Genomic DNA, 19,099 nt, shown 5'->3' with positions numbered 1-19,099 from the left:
CTTTGTGCAGAATGAGCTTGTAATAAGTGATATTTCTAACATTAATCTGAAATCTTCATTGATTAATCTCTCTGTCCTCCTGTTCTACTTTACAGTGGTAATGTCTTGAATCGGTGGCCTATCCAGCCCTGTGAAGGACGTGCCAGTGCTAGGTGGCTGCTAATGGGAACTCCTGCTCCGCCATGAGTGCTCGTGATGACGTCGGTGGCGTGGGCACCCTGGGCCGGCGGCAGCGCTTCGAGAACTCAGAGTTCACTGTGCGCATCTACCCAGGCGCCCTGGCCGAGGGCACCATCTATTGCCCGATCAGTGCCCGCAAGACCACCACAGCCGCTGAGGCCATCGAACGTGTCATTGAACGCCTGCAGCTCGACCGCACCAGGTGTTATGTTCTGGCTGAGGTGAAGGAGTTCGGCGGGGAAGAATGGATTCTAAACCCCTGCGACTGCCCAGTGCAGAGGATGATGCTCTGGCCCCGTGTGGCACTGGAGCACCGCCCGCTGTCTGGTGGTGAGGATTACCGCTTCCTCCTAAGGCAGAAGAACCTGGATGGCTCGATTCACTATGGCGGCAGCCTCCAGATGTGGCTGCAGGTCACAGAGGAACGCAGGCGCATGGTGGAACGTGGACTGCTGCCACAGCCTGAATCTCAGGGCGACCAGGCAGATCTATGCCGCCTGCCGGAACTCAACGAGCGCTCGCTGCTGGACAACCTGCGCTCGCGCTTCCGCCAAGAAAAAATCTACACTTATGTTGGAAGCATCCTCATTGTCATTAACCCCTTCAAATTCCTGCCCATCTACAACCCCAAGTATGTGAAGATGTATGATAATCATACACTGGGAGATTTGGAGCCACATATTTACGCCGTGGCGGATGTGGCTTACCACGCCATGCTGCAGAGAGAGCGAAATCAGTGCATCGTCATATCTGGGGAGAGCGGCTCTGGGAAGACTCAAAGCACAAACTTCCTCATTCATCATCTGACGGCTCTCAGCCAGAAGGGTTTTGCCAGTGGAGTGGAGCAGATAATCTTGGGGGCAGGGCCAGTGCTAGAGGTAAGAAACAACACAAGCATTCTGGGTGTCAATAATAATGAATTTGTTGTTTGTAAATGTGTTCTGCTAATAATGAAGCTCTGCACTTGAGACTTGGCCTTGAGTCAGACTCAAGTTACAAAAGTGACGACTTGACACTCGACAGCTGTGAGACTTAGTTGACATGAGACTTGAAAACAAAACTATTTGTCTCAAATTCTGAGGAATCATGGAGCAGTAAAAAATAATCAACGTCTTTCATAACTGCACATCTGGAAAGCAAACTTTATGTCAAAATGTTTATTGTTGTCATTAAAAAGCTCTCATTGTATAAAAACACTCCAGACCTCATCACCCCAGATCCTGTCTCGGTTATCTGGTGACGCTTTGAGTTTCGTGTTGGCTGAGATTCCCTCATTCTTGAATTGACACTGACTTGAGTCTTGGATTTTCCCCAAAACACTGACAGCGCTTGCTTATAATGCTGTCCAGTTTGTTAGTTGAATTGGGTATGTAAGAACAGACATCTGTAGATATTCAGGTTATGCCAACATATGTGGGCCGATGCTTTCGGCGTGGTATTTTTCTGCATTCAGAAAAAGCAGCGTGTTTGTAAAAATGGATTGATCCCTGTTTCCACACTCAACACAACTTCCTGTTATGTGCGACATTGGTTACACAACACTGCTTAGCGACAACTGTCTCTTTGGTTGGCCCTGAGTTGTGTCTGCCCCCGTACAGTGGTTTATTGCTCTTTCAGTCCAGCTGTGTTGGGATTATGCAGCACACAGAGGAACTCTCTATCTGCAATTCAGTGGTTACAGTTGTAGATTCTTGTTTTTGTGATTCCCGACCCCCAATCTTTCCACCTGCACAGTGGAAAGATTGTCTCAAGGTAGACCTTGTCGAGTCCCAGCCAAAGGTTGTGAAGGAAACTTGGTTGTTTTCATATCACTCAAGACATTCCACTCATATTCTTTTTCTTCTTCAGGGACCTGTCACTTTAGTCTACACCAGTAGGAGAATCTTTGACAAGTTCACAACCGCACATTGTTTTCTCATTTGTCTTAAACATCAACTGAATTCCTAAAAGTTGCACAACACCCTTTAACTGTATGCACAATGCTGCCATTCAGGAAGGCAAATACCGGTTGCTTATTGTCAAGAGTGTTGTTGCAAGGGGTTGTATATCGCTCACTGTCACGTCAGCTGACCACCAGCCATTTAGACTCGATTCACTTCCAAAGAACAGGGCAGTGCTCACAGAAAATACATGCATGTCTTCTGGTATTTCCTTTGGGTTTGTACAAATGTGTTCATTATCTATTAGCCAAATAATTTAAGGTATTTTGACTTTAGAGTCACTCCACTGGAGGTGATGCCAGTTTTAAAATTGTTTATCACTTTCCAAAAATTCAGTTAATCCGCATGTATTAAGATAAAAATTCTGCCACTGTTCTTAGCATTAATGCCAAGTTGAAAATGGCAGCTAGAGGCCAAGTTCAAAGGTAACTAGCAAGTCAATAATATTTTCCAAAAGTAGCTCCACACTGCCTTTTATTGCCTTCGGTTTAGCAAACACAGTTGTCAGGGAATGCCATTCATCGGTGTGTTTCCAGGGTTAATGTGTAAGCATATTGGGTTAATCCTCAACATAGCAACACGAGTGAGTAGTTTTGAGTGCAGAGGAGCAGCCTTTAATTGTTTGCACAGTAAGATTGTGTATCTGCCCGCTGGTGATTGATGCCAACACTGGAGTTGTGGTGCTACTGCAGAGAGAGATAGAGAGGGAGGAGGGGAGGAACAGCAGCCAACATTACTTCTTAGGAATATGTCATCTTAATTTCCTCATAGCTCCTCATTCAGGAAAGTAGGCAAGCAGCACAGGAGGAATGATATTTCTAATATACTCTGTGGATTTCCTCACTTTTGTTCTTTCTCTTTCTTTAATTGTGTGTAGTTATATTTCAACATAGGATTTTGTCATTGACGAGAAGTTCAATGTCCCAGTGACAGTAAAAACGTTGGACCTCAACTGGAGTTAATGTTCTGTCATCTTAATGTAAAGACTTTTGAATTTCACCTTGACCTCTGACGTGGGCCATTGGTTTCAAGCGCTTCAGTTGGCTTAAAGGGGAATTCCATTGATTTTATGCATCCATGTCTGTTTATGGTCCTGAGGAGTACTGCTGCATACGTGAAAGCAGTTGTATAAAGCCTTTTGTGGCTCCAGAGGTAACTGTATGAAATCTAATGAATTGCTTCAAGTGATGCAACTTGAGTTGGAGTTGGTTAGATTTACAAAATCTGGGGGGGATGTGGAGTTGGAAAGAAGTAAGGTTACTAGATCAAGAATTACATTTCAGGTTTTAGGGAGGTTTTGACACGACGTTAAGAGTTACAGCAGATTATTTTAGTATGTAAATCAGAAATGACTGATATCGAAAGCCATTCCCCTCAAGTAAACACTACTATACTGTAGCAAAGCAAAGCAGACAGACTGCAGACTGTAAGTAACAAGGGTGAACTCGCCCAAAGGCCTGAAGCACGTTGTGTCATATAGAGAGTGTTTTTTTAACTCTTGATAGAAGATATCACTTACAAGAGGTTTCCGACTTTTTGGAAACCAGCCAACAGCTGTGGCTACGTGTTAAGATCCTGACAAGCCCTGTCGCTCAAGTGCTTCAATTAATAAAACTCAGCTTGAAGGAGATGAAAACATAATCCGCAAGGGCATGTCGTGCTGGTTAGATAAATACGGCAAGTTGCAGCTTTTTAGCCGAGCGCGGTTATTACTCAAAATGAAGGCAATTAGACATGTGACAGACTCCAATTTGGGGTCAAAGTTCGAAGGGGAATGGACTGGTTTTTACTCATCCAGCCTTCAACACCTTTGGACTTCAGTTGACCCTGCAGAACGAAGATGAATACAAGCACACGTGAAATATGACAAATACTTACACCTAATGTTGGTTTAGTGCTTATCTGCTGTCTGTCATTCCTGACGTTGTTTATCCTCTTGTGCCAGATATGAGTGGATTTGACATTAAGCCATAAATTCCTGTGACTACAGACTTGCACACTGGAATTTACAGTTTGAAAGTCTGTAGGTAGTCTTAACCTTCTTTTGTCTCCAGGTACAAATGAAATATGGTATGTAGGAAGTTGGAACTCATAATAATTAACCTTACATCATAGAAACTTTACTACTTTACACGTTACATCTCTGCTTTTTACAACTTGATGTGATCACATTTTAAAGCAGCCTGCTGCTTAAACATGCACACCAACAAGAAACCACAACATTAACTTTAGCTGTAAAGCAATAGATGACAGACAGCTATGAAGGAAAACTGTTAGTGTGCTGTTACCGTTAAAGCCCATTTGCTGTATGTTTCTGTGCTCCATCTCCATGTTTCAGCAGTGCTCATCAGTAATGACAGGTTAGTGCAGAAAACAGTGTCTTTGCAAGATGATTTTTAAGTTCACTGACACAATAGTTTACCGTCTCCCTGTTTTTTTTTTAGCTCTTTGTGATCTATCTGCAAAGACCAAACAACTGTTGGATTAAAGATAAATAAAGAAAAATGGATCCTGGATAGTTTGAGATGGATCCTTTGTGTACTTTTATTCATTTATTTATTTCTAGTTTTCTTGTACTAGCTAGTCATTATCCAGTGATTTAACTACCACCCAGGCTTTGTGTCCAGATGTCAGCCTGTCATGACGTTGAGTTTTCAGGTGGCTACCTGACATTTAAGAATGATTGAAAGCACAGTTGGGGAATGAATAACCTAAGTACAGGGCTCCACATGATCTTTTCCACTGGTAGCACTGGTGCTACCAGTTTCTTAGCTGGTCGCACCACCACATTATTTGGCCGCTATGATCAGGGTATTGATCAGTGACTCTGCTTGCTGACGAATAGTCTTAAATTTTTATAACCTAGTTTTGCATTGATGTTAAATATTGAAGTTACACAAACATTTCCCTACCGCAAGCAGTGGGTGATGTATGTTATCTTCTAATGATTTCAAAAGAAAACTGCAACTATGGGTACTGCATTAGCAGTACCCAAGTACTGTACTTAAGTAATTTACTAAAGTATTTCTATTTGCAGGTTCATTATCTTATACCTCTACTCCACTATATCTCGGAGGCAAATGTTGTACTTTGTACTCCACTACATTTATTGTAATTGTAATAGGGTTGTTTACAATTGTGTGGTGTTACTACTTTTACTTAAGAAAGTACTTCTCTCCCCACTGTGCATTAGCAATTGTGGTTGAAAGTTTTACTTAATATAAAAAAAGGGGCTCAACAATTAAGAATTTAATTTTTTTTTAAAAGAATCCTAAAACAATCAAAAATGATGAAAAATCACAATATAGCCAAGTGCAATGTCCAAATTGGAGAAGCAGCAATTTTTTGAAAAAGGTCAAATGTGCAACCAAACAGCATTATGACACATCATCATAGTTCAAAATACCAGTAGTATCAAAATATTTTTTTTCAGTGATGAATGAAAATTGTAATGCTAAAATGATCAAATCCACCAGTTAGGAATCATATTGCAAACTAGTAACTTTCAAAATAATTTCAGTATTATTTTTTTGTCATATCATACAGCCCTTATATATATAAAAAGGTATATTACAGCAGCCTAGTTTACTATGGATGTCTGTCTGGAATACAACAAAATAGGATTGCATTCATGTGATTTTTAATGGTACCAGCACAGGCCAATGATATCCTACGATTTTAAGAAGGTATGCTTCAACATTACTGTTGACACTGATTAAAACAAAGACTGGTCACAGGAAGTACGGTCATTTGTTTTTATGTGTGAGCAAAGTGACAGCTTAATATGAGCTCAGCTGTCCTCTGCTCTCCCCCGGGTCATGAGGGAGAGTATGGGGTTACCTCACGCTGCTCACTCTGACAGTGCATCATCAGGATCTGCTTTCCAAGACCAGGGATGTGTCACGGGGCATTAGTGTAGGAGCCCAGCTAATGGTGTGTGTGTTAGTGGGGTGTTTCAGGGGCACTTTAAAGCACTTTTATGTGCACACATACATGTGACTTTACAGTCAGGCACAGAGACACGAATGCTCTCAATCATCACACTTAGCCAGTATTTTATGGTGACGTTATGGTACATTTAATGCTGAAGTCACATACAGTTCCTTAAAGCTAAAAGGAGTAACTGATAAATTAGATTAAATGACAGAAAATCATTCTACTTTAACTTAGATGTTTGAATAATTACTGAAGAATGTAATTGCTTGTATAACTTTAGAAATTTACGTCATACCATAGCTGTGTCAACCACCATAGGCAGCTTTTGTTCAGACAGACAGAGCTGGAGGAGAAAGACAAACATCCACCAGCTAAATACCCATATGTTTTCCCACAAGTTGGTGGAGACCAAAACAGAACTTAAAGGACAATCAGTGTTTGTTTATGTTCATCATGTGACCATATGTAAGCATCTGTTTTGCTAAAACTCTCCAACGTGTTACAGCCAAAGATCTATTAATGCAACCTTAAAGCTTCAGTTTTTCTTCAGAATACAGCATTAAAGAAGACATTACAAGCCCATAGTAAAGACACTCTTTATAAAAGATAAGGACTTAAATATGTGTCCCCACTGTGCCATGTCTGTATGAGAAAAATAATGTGGAAATGCAACGTGAACTTGAAAATAGGATGAACACTTTTAACACATGTTCTCCAAAACTGCTGTGACTGTGTCCTGCAGAGCAACGATTCTGGAGAAAATACTCACCTACTAGTTGGGTTAATTTTTTTTGAACCTACATGCATTCAAAACAAGTGCCTGTGAAGGATCTGCAGAGCTCGTTGACCCGGTGAGCGCTGGAGCTCCTGTGGTGTTTTCCTCCGTGTTCCCGTCCAACAGAAACACTCCCTGTGTGAGTCAACCCAGGTCAGCAGTTTGACCTCTCAGCATCTCCTTCACTGCCACCTCAATACACAGAGAAACGCACACACACACACACACACACACACACTTGAACATTTAATACTGTCTCCCCAGAGCCCCCACTGATACTGAGGAGGATTAGTGTGCATTACGGGTTCTTCCCCCAACTGGGCAGGGTCAGGCGAGATTTACTGTGCCTTGAAAGTGTTGTTTTCCTCGGGCTGGGAAAAAAAGATGAGATGAGACAGACGGGAGTGATCGAGCACCGTTCATATGTCCAATCCGTTCATTCTGTTGAGTGCAAAGTTACAGAGCTGTGTGTTTTTATTGAGGTGAAGCTAGGGTAAAGAGTGTGATACTGGCCAGTACGAACGCTCACACAGTGGGATCGGTCTGTAGGCTGCATTCCCTGGTTGAGTAACAGTCAGGCAGAGTTTAAGTCACAGGATCTGTACTGCACTGTGAATGTTATGGAGTTAAAACACGAAACAAGTTAAAGTAGACAAGTAAATTTACCACAGAATTGTTGTGTAGATGTTGAGGTTAGCAGAGTAACAGCTACTCTCCTCACCATGGCGTGACGATTACATAATATCAAGCCATATGTTCACAGTTGTTTGCTTAGGGTTGTCCCAGATGATTGAAGGAAGGCTGTTGTGTCACACATACCAGTGCTACAGTCATGTTGAGGCAGCTCTTGATTTAATTGTTATAATCTGTTATCAACTGTATGTTTGTTCTCTTCCACTTGTTGGTAGCTCAATAATAGAGACCGAAGGCCCGACTTCAATATGTCTCTCATTCATCGGTCTTTCTGAAAACATGAAGCGTGTTCCTCATACTTAGCCGAGGGTAAATGGAAAATGGTGTTCAGGAAAGCCCACTTAAACTGAAATACTGAAAAACCACACGACATTCATTGAGGAAGGCTTTGTGCCATAGCTGGGTTTCTAGTTATTTGTTTTATTACGAATGTCGGTGGGATTTTTGATGAGGTCTCTCTATTGCGTGCTGCTCGCTTATTGGGACTTCACTGTTAATTGAAATTCAAAACTGAAAAGAAATTTGTCTCAAGACAAAAACAAGAAGAAAAAACAGCTTGTCCTATTGTTCTTTTATCAGCGGCGTAGGTTGTGGGAGTTTATATTGCCACATAATGTCAGTTCAGTCTTTTAAGACAAATTGTTGGTCTGTTGCTCCGCTGAGATCATTTGCCTGCACTTAAAGACTCTGCCGCCTTTGATTGTGTTTGACAGTAAAGTAATAAAGAGTGATAGTTTACCAGAACTGCTTAATGACTTATGATCCTTAGCTCATCCAGATGATCACATCTTTCTCTACGACCCTCGTAAGTGTCATTAGTCAGACCTAAAAAAAAAACTTGCTTGAGGAAATGAATAAATCACTCTCTCCTTTATTCATCTTTATGGTGGTTTTAGCAAGTGGAACGAACATTAGCTGATGTTATAAGTTAAAAGGCTTGATGTTGTCGGAAACTTCGGGAAAGCAAAAGTGGTTTTAGCAGCAAAATGGGTCGACTCTGAAATGCACAACTCTGAAATTTGACCAATTGAATAAACAACTAATCAAAGCAGCTGTAGCTTTCACCCATTTGCATTGGAAAAGGATGTATTTTCTGTAATGGAACCACATGTGAGGACATCCCAGTGAAAAATTACTTTTGAAAGTTTCGAATGACACTGAAACTTGACAAAACCTGACAAATGTAGTATAATTTCAGAATCCTTATACAAGACAGACTGTAGACAGAAATGTCTACAGCTTTGATGGGTGTGAGCAAATTAAAGCCGCGAAAGCAGGTGTTACTCTTGTGGTTCATGTTCACAAAACCTTCCTCCAGGTAGTTGGATCCAGTTCAGTTTAACATACAAAAGCAACATCTGCAGGCTGTGTAATGTCAGAGTTACAGCTAGTGGCATTTTGCTCAGCTGAAAGATAAAGAATGCCAACGACTCCAGCTGCTGCTTTTCACTCTTTGTTTATCTCTCCAACCTGGTGCCAAGCTCTTATTTTTCTCTGAAACTGTATACATGAAGACGGGTACCACTGGCTGTGAAATGGGAGTACATGCTGTTCCTGCCTTGTCAGCGATCAGACAGAGGGTAATGTTGATGCAGCTTCTCACCGTGGCTGTAACCACTTGAGGCCAGAGGTTACAGAGAGACTGGGTGGAGCCACATCAGTCTCAAAGGGACATCTTAGCTGACTGTAGCTTGTGCTGTGTGTCAAAATGAAGCAAAAGTCGAGATGATCAGAACTTTAATTAAACTGTCATCCATCCTTCAGTCAATTCTTTCACACTCCACAGGTAAAGTGGTAACAGATGTTATTTTAACTAACAGTGGTGATCTTAACTAACCATCACGGTCTTCAGCTACAGGACATCTGTGTTGAGCTCAAATCAACTATTTCAATAGTTGAGGTTTTTTACATGAGAGGATTTGTGTTTATTCTTTGTAAACTGGATATTTTGGGGTTTTGGACTTTTGGTCACAGAAAAGAAGCCACTTGAAGATGTCACCTGAGAGGCTTTGGACATTTTCACAGTTTATTTTAAACGATAATTAATCGGCGATACTGAAAACAATGAATTTTATGGCCAATAAAGTAGAATTTCCTCCAGGATCTGTAGCCTCGTTTGCGGAGTCTCGTGTCTCTCATTACACTTTTGGAGCCAACTAGTCAGTCGTCAGCAGCAGATATCAGCAGCAGCCCGACAATGTGCCTGTTTGTGTCCCCTCACAGGCTCTTTATTTATGCTGGGGTATGCCAGAGTTTGCAGGTGCCTCGTCAGCATCACACACACACACATTCACACACACACCACAGTCAGCACCTGCTGTCAGACTCGACCAGCTGCCCTACTGCCCCGTCTACACCTGCGCCAGTGTGTCACACAGAGACGAGATGGACAGAAAAAGCTTTATTCTGTAGGACGTAAAAATCACGGTGCCAAATCCAGTCACAGTGAACCTGATCTGTCTCTTTAAACGAAGTGACTGTGGAGCACATCTGTGTTCTTAATGCTCGATTACGGCTCACATTTTATGTTCAGATTTTAATGAAGAGTCTCGCTCATTTATTTGATTTGAGTCACAGTAGAGATGAAACTATTCTGACAAACCGACAAAAAATTAATCGGCAACTATTTTACTAACCATTTAAGTCTGTTTTTAAGTGTAGTTATTTCAGTTTTAGCTTTGGAAAATTGTGTTGACGGACATTTGCCACTATTTTTTTTTAATGTTTTATGGAACAAATGATTAATTGAATAATTAATAAAATAAGTGGCAGAAGGGCAAGCAGAAATTTCCACATTGTGGTCAATTATTATTATTATTATTATTTAATCCTGGTTGTTGCCAGATAATTATAGTAAATATGTAAAAAAAAAATCAGGGAGTCTGTTTTGTGTCTTGCTTTTCTTAGATGACAAACACACTCTGAGATAAACACACTCTCTGTCCTCACTTTTGTTGAGTCTGTCCATCTGCAGCTGGCCCGTCGTCCTTCCTTAGAAACTTTCCTGTGGTTCTGTGAAGGAGCGGATGTTCAGGACTTGTTTTAAAAGCCCTCTGTGGATGCTCAGTCATGTCCCCTCTGCTCGCCTCCTGTAGGAGTGGCAACAACTGAGAGGAAAAAACAGTCCTCACAGCCTTCTTTTGATGCTGTGTTACACTTTGTAGTCTCAAGCTCACACATTTTCACATTCAGTAAAACATCTAAAGGATAAGTACGTCTATTTCTCTTAAAACCCTGAAGGTGATTATAAAAACAGACAGTTTGAGTATCTGAAAACCACCTCTTGCCCTCCTTCAGAACACCCAGTTCCTCCAGCAGATTTTCCATCCCCATGATTTTAAGCATCAATAAAGTCTGTTACATAAATGCTGAAAGCACACCCTCCGCTCCTCACTTGAGTTACATAAATCCTCACAGGTGACCTCTCTTCTGCGAGGTTCTCATGCTGTGTGTGTGTGTGTGTGTGTGTGTGTGTGGGCATCTTGTGCTTCCCATATGTCCAGATGTGGTATAATAAAACCTAGTGTGAAAAGCGCACACATCTGGAAGGGAGCTGAAAGCATGAGGGACGTCACCCTGGAGCAAATAATCCCAGCCGGCCATGTGCTGCACTGTATATTCTCTGGTAGTTTGTCTTGGATTTGTTGGTACCAAGTTGAAGAAAGTTTACATTTCTTTCCCCTCTAATTAGCAGGTGGACATCTCTTCTGGGTCGTGTAGGAATTTACACAAAGGTGTTTTGATATGTTGATATGTTGTCACGGCAGGAAGAGCCATTGTCATCTTCTGTACTCTGCCCCTCTGTTCAGCTCTTCCTCTGTTGGCCCACCACTACAGTGCTGGTTTGTCTATCTCCACTGTGGCCCATCCCAGTTAGAGAATAAGTCTCACCGCCACACTTGTGCTCTGGGAAAGTTGCCTGTGGTAGTGTGAATGACTCATTAATCGTCCAGAACAATGGCTCTGAAGAGGCGTTGCAGTGTCTTTAGTAAGTGTGGGGATATGGTTGTCTTCCGTCATAAAGCTTTTAACAGCCGATGTCGTCCAGACATCACTGCTTCTGCTAAACAGACACTGACCTCAGGCTGAAATCATTACAGGACCACGAATGAAAAAAGACTTTATGCTTTATTGCTTTATAAAGGATTATGTGCTGTATACAGGGGCATTTCCCTTTGATGTTGTACACTCAGTCCATAGTCCTTTTTTTTTAATAATGTAGATTATGTTTGACTTTCTCAGGCTCTTTGGGGAAATTAGCTTTACATTTAAAATCAATAGTAAAGGAGGACAATGAGAAATGAATGAAGAGACAGCAGTTTGACGCCCAGCTGAGCACATATTAAGGCCACATGTGAAATTTACGTCAGGTCAGAAGTACAATGACTGCACAGCACACTGACATAAAGCTTCTGCTGGAAGTTGTCCATAAGGTTGCCAAAAATAAGCACTGATCTCAGTGTTCACTGGTCCAGCAGCTGTAGTTACGAGCACACCGGGTCTGAACATAATTCCCACCTCCATTCCTCTTTGAATTATCTGTGCTATTAATCCACTTTCCTCGTTTTTGCTAACTTTGGAAACACCTCGTTGTGTTAGCGATGACATCCACGTTACTGACTGTGGCACTCGTCACATGACCACTGGTTGTCATGGCCACGACATTGCACCACTTGTGACTGAACGTGAACACACAGGAGCTGACGTAAGGTCAGCATGCATACACACACAGGTGGCTAGCAGAGAAAGTAAAGTATGTCTACTTCTGGATTATTTTATGTTGTAGTTTGGTCTGGATCCAAATGTGTATGGTGTGGTAGTTACATGAAATCTTTTGGTTTCACTCTTTCCTGGTGGTGATACACTCGCAGACGGCGGGAGAGAAGAAGACCGCCAGCTGATGTAAGCAGGGCAGATTTCAAAATATTCCCCAAGTTTCCTTTGCAACTGTTTTATTAGGAAGTAAAATGCATCCAGAGTGTTTATCAAGCCTCAAAGATACACACACGGAATGTAAACATGACTGTGATAGTTTACAAGAGGACACCACAGGGTTTCTTTAGGTTACGACTCTGTGATGAGTGCACTCAGGTCATATGCTATTAGATTACTTTGTAGTGCACTGAAGTGTGCTGAGGTCAACAATGGGGCATCCCAGCATTTTGGATGAGACAATCTACCACTTAATTCCAGCCGATGTGGAACACAGCATTTACATTTTTGTCTCATTTAGGTTTATAAAGGCTGATCGAATGCATTTCTGTGTCTGACTTGGCGAGTCTATCACATCTGTGTGTGATATAAGACAGCGGATCTGAAGGGGAAGGATATTCTGGGATCGGCACGGGATTGGACAGAGTCCTGATGTTTGTGTCTCACAGATCTAACTAATTGGATTGACCTCCTTTGTGCCATGACCACGTGGCTTAGCTTTAGTGTATTGATTGTGCTAAGTCACTCCCCTCACCTGGCTGCATTGTCCTGCCTCAGCGTAGCTCAGTGTTAGCCTAGCGCCAATCAGCTAATGCTTGACATGTGGCCTACATATGGGCGTGCTGCTGATAAGACCACCTGTTCCGACTTTGCTCCAACATGGCTAGCTTTGTGGACAGGGCTTTACTAATATGACTCGGGTGTTACCTAATGACAGAGAGGTCACAGCACAATACACACACACACACACACACACACATAGAAAGATTCACCCGTCAGCTGACCTTAGAGGTTTACAGGAGCTTACATACCTCACTTTGTGCATGTGCAGTATTTGTCATAACAGACAGAACGCAGGTATCAGTCAGTATAATGTGTGGCAGTGGAAGTGTAGATCTTTAAATGTGTTTATTAGATAAATACTTGGGGATAAAAGGGGTATTCTAAGAATTAAATGTGTTTAAACCTGCATTTGAAGGATGGGAGGATAAAATATCATTAAACAACAAAATAGGGTTGAAAAAGATATACTGTTATATTATATAGTATATTTTGCAAAGAACGTTTACAAACCATCACTGTTTTGTGATATCTATGTGCTTCCAAAATTTTGTGAAAGGTTTCTGATAAACTGAAGATTACATGCCAATAAAACACTTTGTGATAAAGCTTCAAACAAGGCTGTTTTCTTAAATCAGCTATTATAGATATTTCCATGTGTCAGCTTATTGTTCTGCTGTGTGGGCCACGACTTTACTGTTCAGTTTCACTCTTACTGCTCTCATGGCGTCATTTTCACTGAAACGGTTCTAAAAACCCACTGTGCACTATCTGCTCAGCACCAAGAGACCAGCTGGTGAGCACAGCGGAGCATTCAGAAGCTGTGGAGACCAAAAACAGAGCTAAAACACTGTGAATTTTGGACTTGCATTTGTCAGGTAGCCAGAAAAATGACCCAGAACGAATGACAATGTTTCTCTGTAATTGCTGGGTGTGGAAATCAAATAAATAAAAAAAACTGCAAAAAAGTTCATTTTAATTTCCCATATTAACTTAACAGGTGATGACATGTAACTGTTTTGCGCACATCTTATGTCCACCGCCCCCAGGTGGCCAAAGAATTGGTTATTGTAGGTTTAAGTTATGAAGATTTTACATTCAACAAAGCATATGAGGCAAATGCAGCTTTAATCAAGGAGGTCCAGTTTCCTTCCAGGATCGGTGTCCTCCTTCAGCCTCGCAGGGGTTTTGTCCTCTTCGGTATTCCTCGATGATCAGATAACTAAGTTGATTATCTCCATTACTGAGTGGTAAAGCAGCTAAAAGTCAAACAGTGCTGACAGTGTCGGGTACACACTTCAGAGTTATTGATAGAAATTTTCTAGATGTTGTGACATCATGCCAAACTCTCAAAACTATGGCAGATATTTACAAACTTATCCCAACAAGTTTAATGGTAGCTGGCAACCGTGAATAAATTCATTTTGGAGCTAGCGTGAGTATAATTCAATATGCAGCAAGATCACATGGAAGATAACAGATTAGGAATGCTACAGGACCTGATTCTTTATAGTCTGCCTGTGATTTTTAGCTTTATAACCTGCTCTAACCTTTCAGCTGTACAAAGTATCCTCACAATACATGTAACATGAACAACAGGGTCATAAATATGCTTTTAAATATCCCAAACCTGTTTAAAGTCCACTCTTTGTTTCTAATTTCCTGCAAAACTTCAGCAGAACCTTCCCTACTATCCAAACATGTAATCAAACCTTCTCGTTTTTCACTTGTGCTGCGATGATCCGCTCTCACCCCGTGTGCTTTCAGCGCGCTGAGCTAACTTGAGAAACTGGGAAAGCTGAGGACCAGCCCAGCAGTGAATGATCTGTAATAACAATTAGTAACAGCTTGGGACTGTTAGTGTAAGGAGACTGTTGAGCTTATAAATACTTGAAGAGAGTCAGGTTTATATTTCTGTGGCTGAGTAATCCTCTCTGTCCTGCAGTGTAATGCCTGTAGCCATTTTTTCCTGACAGAGTTCATGCTTGGAGCTGCGAATTCTGCCTTGTTATCGTCAGCGTGCAGCTGTTTCATTTGAACTTTCTGCATTTTGTCTGTATTTTCAGCGTTGAATGTCGAGTTTCGTCATTCAAACATAACTGTCATAGCTGCAGTGAGAGAAAGGAGGGTGATGCTACAGTTGTTCGTGGTGTGGTAGTGTGACAATGGTATTAAATATAGTGATGAAGCATGTTTAAATAATCCCTTCTTCATTTTTAAAATCAGACGAATAAGCACATCCGCCTGGTCAAACAAAGTCAAACAAAGGTGAACTTTGACCTGTGAGTCCACCGGAGCCGGCTGGAGGTCACAGCGAAACAGGAAACACATGCTTGAATTTGTCTGCTGTTCAGGCTTCAGTAGAAATGAGTAGGAGAAATATTTGTCGGCTGGTCGTGTAATGCGACTGCACTTTACAGACAAAGAATAGCAGCAAATACTTCCAAGTGAGAAACTAGAACGAGGGAATATTTCTCATCAGATTTTAGAATAGTTGCTGGTTATTGGTCTGTTGATGGGCTGATTGATTAATTGACTCATTGTTAACAGCTCTGCACTGGACTCCTTTAGTCTCAGAGAACAGAGAATGTGTTTGGACAACACTGTAGAGATTTCAAATGTAGATGGTCACACCACTTTTCTAGTTCTTGTTCTTTTCTAACTTTCTCTTTGTCTGAACACTGTGAATCGGGACGTGACTCCATGTTTTCCAGGACATCACGCCCCCTCCCCTCACTCCCCCTCACTATTACATTCCATTTCACTGTATGGTGGCCAGATTTGGGAAGCTTCTTTCTGCACCTCCCGCATTTCCTCTCTTTCTGCTGATGTCTGGACTGTTTTTGCTTCTCTCTTTACAGTGAGCGTCTCTATTATTTTTTTGAGAGGAGTGTTGAGAGAAACATTTACTTATTTTCTCCAAGGCTGTACAGAATTGCAGCCAAGACTGCAATCTTGCATGTAGGAAATGATGAAATGTATCATTACACTGAGTGTTTTGTGTATGGCTTGTTGACACTGAAGCTGTCAGGCTGACAGTCCTTTACTCTTTGCATCCGCACTGGATTGTGCAGTAAACGCTGACGTACCTGCACTCATACAGATACACACATTAGGGATGTGCATTTCAAGCAAAAATACTAGTCGATAGTCATAGTGAATAATTCAGAGACTGATGTTAGCTGATGATAGTTGCAGTACTTTTAAGACTATTACTTGTGATGGACTACTACATTTATTGAAGTGAAGGATTTGAGCACTTCTTCCATCACTGCAGCTAATATTAAAAAAAGCTCCCTGCTCTCTGAAGAGGAGGGAGATCTTGCGTCTGAAGCAGCAGCAGGTTATCCAAGCAAGTTGCTGGCAGTGAGAAATTGCGTATTGACACAGGCTTCTGGAGTGAGTGGGATTAGTGTTTGCTCTAAAAGATAGGCCTGTTTTCCTAATGGCTGAGCACATTTGCTTAGCGCTTGTCAAACACATCCTATACAGGGAGGCAAATTGACTCCGGTCACTCACCCCTCCGTCATCATCAAAGCTCAGCGCTCACTGGAATGCCACCAAATCTGCCCCAGTACTAACAATTAGACTTTTCTCCAGTTCTAATTCAGTGTAACTTTGAAGCATTAGCACTTGAGTATTTCTTTATGTGAGACTTCTGTTTACATTGCAGAAAGAAATAATGCAGTTAACTCCACAACAGCAGTTAATAGTTGGGAAACCAGGTCTTAGGTGCAAAGCATGTAGCCAACAGTAATAATGTAACACAATAAAAATTAAATGTTAAAATTTAAATTAGCCAGAGGTATATAGAGGAGGGAGACAATTGGAGCATTAACACACTTTATAGTGAATCAATAATAATCCCAATGATACAATAATACAAAGCAGAGAAAAGCAGCAAATTCTCACATTTCAGAAGCTGGAATCAGCAAAACGTTTGGTATTTTGCTTGATAAATGACTTGAATGATAAATCGATTGTGATTTGCAACAGACATTAGTTTTTAGTTTTTACTGTCAGAGTTGTTTTGTTGCTTTTGGACGCTGTAGTTAGTGGTGTTGTACTGAAAAGCATTATATTGTACCTATATTGCTCAGGTGTTGTTTTGGAGTGGAGATGAACCAAGACCAGGCCTGGAGACACTGTCTGACACTTCTTATAGACAATCCTCCTGACGCTTGCGTTTCATCTAGAAATCTAACTTGGTGGCAAGCTCCAGAAGTGTGACTGACTCACTCTGACGTGATTTCCCCCCTTTCTGAAGTCTACAGCCGCACATGAACCTGACATTATCCCCAGCCAGCCATTAAAATAAACATTTTGAGTGAGGAGGGCATGGATGTGAGAGAGGCATGTTAAGGGATTTTGCTGTGGAAGCTATTACATCATCAGAGCGTCGGGGGCTTGTAAATGTTGGTGCTAGCCAATAAAATCTCTCTTAATACCGTGGTAGTCATCACGTTATTCATAACTGACTGAGTCTCCAGTCACTTGTTTTTCTCTTTACTGTGTGAAATAGAAACACAGTTTTCATGGTTTGTGTGAAAACATATCATATGACCAAATATGTGAATATTGCATTGCCTTTGCCCAATACCCAACCATTCCAACATTGCATTTACCCGTTAATGTGCACTAATTCTTCTGTGTCTTTATGGCATCACATTTTGAGGTAATGCAAAATCCTTTTGGTGAGGCCACACCCATGTCTGCAGTGCTGCATTGTGCTGGCAGAGATTCAAGCTGAGGGCTCAGACTCTCTGTGTGAGTCTGACTCTGTCTCTCTGTGTGTGTGTGTGTATTGGTTTGCATGCTGAAGCATGTTCATGTTGATCAATACTCTTGATGCTGGCGTCGTGGCCCGGTCAGTCCGGTCACAAACTGTTTGCTGTGTTTAGAAACTGTAACTAAGGACCGACGCCTGACCAGTGCCGTGAAGACAGTGAACACATTTGTCAGAAAATGTTTTTCTTATATATTATATATATATTTTTGGATCAGGTTCAGTTGTGGGAGTGTTATGATTCATGTATTGTGCTGTCAAATTAATGTTAAGCTTCTAGTTACTTACTTACTTTTGAAATGTACCCTAACAATAAGGGCTGTATCTAATGATTATTTTCATTATAAAATAAACAGGCCAAGATGAGATCTTTTTAGATGTCTTGTTTAGTCCGACTAACCATCCAAAACGCAGAGATATTCAGTTTACAATCATGTACGATAAAGACAAGTATCCACAGATATGGGGACCTGGAACCAGCAAATATGTGTGTTTAAAAGATGAGCAAAAAATGATTTGATTATCAAAATAATATCAAAGCAGATCAAGGTGACGCTCAACTGTGAAAAACCAGTTTGCCATTGTAAAAGATGAAAGACATCAGCAATAATTCACATTGGATAAGCTGGTAGAGTTCAATGGTTTGAACTCTATTTTCGAATCTGTTTACTGTTTACAGTTTCATTTTCCCTTCCTGGTCCAAATGTGTATCTCACCTCCCCTGAGACGCTCTGCAGCTCGTTATTGTAGTGGGTGCAGTGGTCAATCTGATATTTGAGTCAACAGTCAGGTCTTGTTCCTCTACATGTTGGTGGAGTGACTCACAGCGCTGAGCGGAGCCTGTGGGCTCAGTGGAAGGAATGACAGCATTTCACCACTATCAAACATCAGCTCCTCCCACCGCGCTGGTAAAGCCCAAAACTGCAGAAAGCTGGTCCAAATGAAAACTGACGGTGAAGACGTTCCCTCACACATTCTCAAAACTGGACCGTCAGTCTGCACATTTTTAGCCCATCAGATCGTAATAAGACTGGACAGGTTGTATTTCTTTAATATGGGCTGGATATACTGCAGTTATCACTGAATATGGCAGGAGGATTAAGGTTCCTCTTGGGTTATTTTACATCTCACTATGAATAAGTTTGGATTTAAACAGATTGTGGGAAATTAGCTTTTTGGCATTGGTCATTTGTTGTGGTTTACTTCAACCAGTTTCTCGTTTTATTGAGGGTTAAAAAATTGTATCAAACAGTATAGATACAGGAGGATTTACAGGATGGCACCATTATTACCCAG

The 19,099-nt window shown here is 41.4% G+C and overlaps 1 protein-coding gene across 11 annotated transcripts in view; it reads left to right on the top strand.

Annotated features, from left to right (window-relative positions):
- myo9aa (myosin IXAa) overlaps nucleotides 1-19,099 on the top strand; it is a 97,879-nt gene that overhangs the window by 22,313 nt on the left and 56,467 nt on the right. For all 11 annotated transcript variants that reach the window (XM_070838793.1, XM_070838871.1, XM_070839024.1 and 8 more), the window contains exon 2: nucleotides 96-1,058. In XM_070838793.1, coding sequence (XP_070694894.1) covers nucleotides 183-1,058 — 876 coding nt within the window. In that variant the 5' untranslated portion in view covers nucleotides 96-182. The remainder of the gene's footprint in view (nucleotides 1-95; nucleotides 1,059-19,099) is intronic.

Source organism: Pempheris klunzingeri, chromosome 1 (assembly GCF_042242105.1).
Source record: "Pempheris klunzingeri isolate RE-2024b chromosome 1, fPemKlu1.hap1, whole genome shotgun sequence".
NCBI classification, from domain to species: Eukaryota; Metazoa; Chordata; class Actinopteri; order Acropomatiformes; family Pempheridae; genus Pempheris; species Pempheris klunzingeri.
The sequence above is the reverse complement of the archived record's forward strand: the minus strand, read 5'-3'. Positions and strand labels throughout refer to the sequence as shown.